The sequence below is a fragment of the Ictalurus punctatus genome, chromosome 24 (genome assembly GCF_001660625.3).
Source record: "Ictalurus punctatus breed USDA103 chromosome 24, Coco_2.0, whole genome shotgun sequence".
Taxonomy (NCBI): Eukaryota; Metazoa; Chordata; class Actinopteri; order Siluriformes; family Ictaluridae; genus Ictalurus; species Ictalurus punctatus.
In genome coordinates this window covers 20,674,343-20,680,342 of record NC_030439.2, presented here as the reverse complement: position 1 = coordinate 20,680,342, position 6,000 = coordinate 20,674,343, and the positions used below count along the sequence as shown (strand labels likewise).

At 44.6% G+C, this 6,000-nt stretch overlaps 1 protein-coding gene across 1 annotated transcript in view; it reads left to right on the top strand.

Annotated features, from left to right (window-relative positions):
- The window catches only part of rims2b (regulating synaptic membrane exocytosis 2b), an 85,761-nt gene that overhangs the window by 64,532 nt on the left and 15,229 nt on the right, over positions 1-6,000 (top strand). The window contains exons 28-29 of the mRNA XM_053675356.1: positions 4,543-4,565; positions 5,539-5,678. Coding sequence (XP_053531331.1) covers positions 4,543-4,565; positions 5,539-5,678 — 163 coding nt within the window. The remainder of the gene's footprint in view (positions 1-4,542; positions 4,566-5,538; positions 5,679-6,000) is intronic.

Sequence of the window (6,000 nt, the reverse complement as noted above, 5' to 3'; positions counted from 1 at the left end):
ACACACACACAGAAAGCTAATTCGTTCTCAGTAGTGTCATTTAGATTATTTTGATTTATCATAACCCTGTGAAGTGGCGAATCTTAGCAGTGTAAATCCAATATAAAAACAAGCGGTCGTGATTTAATAGTGGAAGTGCTAATTACCAAGCAACACTTTTCTAAATCTGCGAGAAAAACAAACTAGATAGCGAGCTAATTTTAGCGAAGTCATTCCACGCTCTCCAGAAGCACATCACACCTGGAGCAATCAGTAATCTCCTCATGTTTGCTCAACGCTGGTGAAGAAAACAGTGAACAGAAGCTAGTGAGAAACTGCAAGCTAGCATGTGGTGCATCCGTGGTGTTAGAAGCGATGTACAGCATGTACTTTCATTTTAAATGACACGCCACTGGAGTGAGATATAAAGAGCTTCTGAGTAAGATAAATGATCATAAATGAGTGTGTGATTATTAGCATGATGGAATATCGGCACATGGCTAAGTGCAGTTAGCATGCATGTGTGACTTGTTTGTGGTGAAGTGCGTGTGTGTGTGTGTGTGTGTGTGTGTGTGTGTTTTACTGCTGTTTAAACATCTGCATTTCATCTATACCCTCGTGCTCGCGCCGGCTCAGTCGAGACAGTCACAGAGAACGGAGATGCAGGTAAATAATCACGTAGCTAACGCAGGTTACAGTCTTTCCATCACGCTGGTGCTCTGCGGGTCACTCGGTTCAGAGTGTTAACCAGAACAGCGTCGATAGAAACACTTTCACGTTGGTGTTGCCAGACATCTGGATGAAAACGTGACTTGTATGAGTGTGTTCTTGTGTGCATTTGCTTTTTCCCCCCTTTACATTTACTACAGATTTGGGTAATGAAGCACATGGTGTGTGGAGACCAAATGTCCTCTCTCTCTCTCTCTCTCTCGCTCTCTCTCTCTCTCTTGCTCTCTCTCTCGCTCTCTCTCTCTCTCTCTCTCACTCTCTCTCTCTCACTCTCTCTCTCACTCTCTCTCACTCTCATTCTCTCTCTCTCTCTCTCTCTCTCTCTCTCTCAGCCCTCCTAGCTGTTTCATCCTCTTTCTGTAAGTGTGTTAGAGTTATATAGAGTACTTACAGTGCCTTCCATTAATATTGGCACCCTTGGTAAATATGAGTGAAGAAGGCTGTGAAAAATTGCCAAGATAGCAGCTCTGAGTCTTCTCCTATAATGCCTGGTGAGGTTGGAGAATACATGGCGAGGGATCTGAGAGCGTTCCTCCATACAGAACCTCTCCAGATCCTTCACATTTCGAGGTCCACGCTGGTGGACTCTCCTCTTCAGTTCACCCCACAGGTTTTCTATGGGGTTCAGGTCAGGGGACTGAGATGGTCATGGCAGGAACTTGATTTTGTGGTCAGTAAACCATTTTTGTGTTGATTTTGATGATGTTTTGGATCATTGTCCTGCCGGAAGATCCAACCACGGCCCATTTGAATCTTTCTGGCAGAGGCAGTCAGGTTTTCATTTAATATCTGTTCATATTTGATGAAGTCCATGATGCCATGTATCCTAACAAAATGTCCAGGTCCTCTGCAGAAAAACAGCCCAAAACATTAAAGATCCTCCTCCATATTTAACCGTGGACATGAGGTACTTTTCCATACGGCTACCTCTCTGTGTGCTCCAGAACCACCTCTGTGTTTATTACCAAAAAGCTCTATTTTGGTTTCATCTGACCATAGAACCCGATCCTGTTACGTCACGGCCAGCAGATGGCACTGCGGCACGGCTTCTGACTGGTCATGTGACTCAGTGTTTCAGTTCCAGAGCTGCCGGGGGCGGTGCCGTGCATTCCAGAGCCGGCACCCTGCGTTCCAGAGCCGGCGGCCTGCATTCCAGAGCCGCCGGGGCGGCACCCTGCATTCCAGGGCCGTCGGGGGTGGTGCCCAGAGTTCCAGTGCCGTCGGGGGCGGCGCCCAGAATTTCTGTTCCAGAGCCGCCGGGGGCGGCACCGTGAATTCCAGTGCCAGCACCCTGCGTTCCAGAGCCGGTGCCCTGCATTCCAGAGCCGCCGTGGCGGCGCCCTGCATTCCACTTTCAGCGCCACCGGGGGCGGTGCTCCGACTTTCAACCCCGGTGGGGGTGCTGCTCCACCCCTCTGCTGCCCGACGGAGGCTGCCTCGCTTTCCGTGGCAGCGAGAGACAGCTCACACAGGGGCCCGGGACGCCCGTTGGAGGGGGGTTCTTGGTGCTCCGGGAGGAGCACCCTTTGGTGGGGGGTTCTGTTACGCCACGGCCTGCAGATGGCACTGCGGCACGGCTTCTGACTGGTCACGTGACTCTTTTGTTTTCGTTCGCTTCCCGCTTGGACATTGAATTAAGTTTGATCATGTCTCTGATTTGCCCCAGGTGTCCATGTTTTGGTTTGATTAGGTTTGCTATTTAAACCCCCCGTGTGACTGCGCACTTCATGCAGTATTATAGTTGGTATAGTTTGTACCAAACATCTGATGTGTTTCCCGTTTATGTTTGATTATGATAGTGAATGCGTTAGCATGTTAAGCGGTCTGGTTTCATGCCCTGCTCTAGTTTCAAGCCATGATACCAGTTTCTTGTTTTCCTGGTGAAGACCGCGTTTCCTGTGTTTGTTTGTCTACTGTTAATAAAGACTTTGACCTGCACCTGCATCCGCCTCCAGTCCCGATACGTAACAGATCCCATTTGAAGTTCCAGTAGTGTCTGGCATACTGAAGACGCTCGAGTTTGTTTGTGGATGAGAGTAGAGGCTTTTTTCTTGAAACCCTTCCAAACAGCTTGTGGTGATGTCGGTGACTTCAGATTGTAGTTTTGGAGACTTTCTGACCCCAAGACACAACTAACTTCTGCAATTCTCCAGCTGTGATCCTTGGAGATTTTTTGTCCACTCGAACCGTCCTCTTCACAGTGCGTTGAGACGATATAGACACACGTCCAATTCCAGGTTCATTCATAACATTTCCAGTTGACTGGAACTTCTTAATTATTGCCCTGATGGTGGAAATGGGCATTTTCAACGCTTGTGCTATTTTCTTATAGACACGCCCCATTGTGTGAAGCTCAATAACCTTTTGCCGCACATCACAGCTATATTCCTTGGTCTAACCATCGTTATGAATGACTCTGGGAATTTGACCTATGTGTTACCTCATATTTATACCCCTGTGAAACAGGAATTCAAGCTTGAACAATTTCCTGTTCCTAGTCACCCAGGTGTATTAATAAAATGTAAATTATTAATGGGAATATACTTCAAATATATACTTCTAATATGAATTCATAGTGGTGTCAATAATTGTTGCACCCCTATAAAACAAAGATTTTTTTTGGATAAACCTGTGTTGTGTTTGCGATTGTTTGATATCCATGAGAGCAGTTATATACGTTATATACTATAACGTTCTGGATAAAACACATTTGTGTGAAAGTTGGTGATGGAAGTTTTGTATAAAATGGCTCGTGTAACTGGGGCTTGGTTAGGTAAGATGTGTTATGTGCAATAATTAATCAGAGAAAATAATTAGTGTGAGTGTTTTTGCTCCAGAGAATAGTTTTGTTCTGCTGAGACGTGGTGAACTCCTTCTCTGGTATCAGCGCTGGTGCTCCTGACATTTCTTTGCCACGTCCTAGAACTCCCCATTTTCTTCCTGGATGATCTCAATAGAAGTTTCGGCATCAGATCTTGAGATGATCTTGAGATGACATTGAGATGACATTGAGATGATCTTGAGATTACATTGAGATGACATTGAGATGATCTTGAGATGACATTGAGATGACATTGAGATGATCTGGAGATCATCTTGAGATGACATTGAGATGATCTTGAGAGAACATTAAGATGATCTTTAGATGACATTGAGATGATCTTGAGATGATCTTGAGATGATCTTTAGATGACATTGAGATGACATTGAGATGATCTTGAGATGACATTGAGATGACATTGAGATGATCTTGAAATGATCTTGAAATTATATTGAGATGATCTTCAGATGACATTGAGATGACCTTGAGATGACATTGAGATGATCTTGAGATGACATTGAGATGATCTTGAGATGATTTTGAGAGAGTGGAGGATAATTGGAGAAATAAGATCTCCTGTGTAGAGATACTTTGATACAGTGTGCACCTCAGATCAAATCAGTTTTGAGACTGTAGTTTTGAGCAAAGAAACACGATAAATGATCTCACAGTGTGCTTTTCTTAAGAGTATTGTTGATACAGAACCTCTGCTGTGCTCATTTTATTCTCATTATTAGTAATAGGTTTGCTGTAGACCAGGAGATGAAACCTGAGAGTGCTTTGAGTGCAGCCCTGGCGGAAGCGGTGCTGCTCAGCTGCAGTCTGTCTCGTCTACTCCACTCCGTGTTTCCGTGGGCTTTTAACCTTTAATATTAGTAGGAGAACAAACAGCTCCAGAGAGAACATGTCTCTAGTCTCTAATCATCCAGCGAACTCTATTTAGAATGTAAAAAGTCACAAATGTCTGTGTGTTTCAGCGATATTCATCATTTCTAATGTTTTTCCCCCTACAGGTTCTCTAAAGGATCCATCCAGGGTATGTACATTTCTCACCAACCACCAAAAATGATTTCATATGACGTGTGCACGTCACCGTGTCTTCGAACAATGTTTACAAACAGGAAGTACTTTCAAAAGTATACACATACCGTATGACGACATTGTGATGGTGGTACGGTTTCTATAGTAACAGCTCATACACAAGGACCTACAGTATGTGGTGGAGGCACCAAGTACAGGGAACATACACAAAAACACATAACGGTTGATACGACAGCGGTTTCTGTGAGGAGAACGGCGTTTATTTAACACGTTTACAGAGGAGAACGGGGTTTATTTAACACGTTTACAGAGGAGAACCGTGTTTATTTAACACGTTTACAGAGGGCAACGGGGTTTATTTAACACGTTTACAGAGGAGAACCGCGTTTATTTAACACGTTTACAGAGGAGAACCGCGTTTATTCAACACGTTTACAGAGGAGAACCGCGTTTATTTAACACGTTTACAGAGGCGAACGGCATTTTTTTAACACGTTTACAGAGGAGAACGGCGTTTATTTAACACGTTTACAGAGGAGAATGATGTTTATTTAACACGTTTACAGAGGAGAACGGTGTTTATTTAACACGTTTACTGAGGAGAACAGCGTTTATTTAACACGTTTACAGAGGCGAACGTGGCTTTGGGTTTTCTGACGTCTTCAGGACAGAGGGGTTTTAAATGAAATTCACGTGAGAGAAAAGGAGAGTAACTTTTCAGCTTTGCTGACGTTCTGCAGCGTTAAATGTAACTATAACCGGATAAAAAGTACGATGTGATGTTCTTTCGTGAATAAAAATGTCCCAGCGCTTCTGGACATGCGGTTATGGGAGAATAATCCGCAGTGGGATGGTGTGATGAAGGAGGATCAGAGCTCAGAGTGGATTATTTTCCTCTGACAGCGTGCCATTTATTATTCTTGACGTATTGTATTCGAGTGATTGTGTCGTTATGTTGTCCTCCACAGCGGGGAATGGACAGCCTGTCTATGAAGTCCTCGGACAGCGATGTTAGTGACGTGTCCGCCATGTCCAGCGCGTCTCGGCTCAGCAGCGCAAGCTACATGTCCGTCCAGTCTGAGAGAGCACGGGCTGCTCGCAAAATCAGGTGGGGTGTGGACTTTGACCTTCGACCTCCAGTCTTTTATCTTTTTATCTGTTATTAATAATCCGACTTTTTCTCATCACGGTTTATTCTGCATGCTCACAGCTTTCTCTCCTCTCTTCCGTCCTGCATGCTGCACGATTGCGTCTGCGTGCGTGCGTGTTTCACGTGTATATTACTGTATATGTGTGTTTGTGTGTGTTTCTGTGTTTATGTATATGTTCCCGTTCACGTGCATCTGTCTTTGTATGTGCGTGTCTTTGCTTGTCTTTGTGTGTCTATCCTACTGTGTGTGCATTTGTGTGTGTGTGTGTAGCCGTGGTGA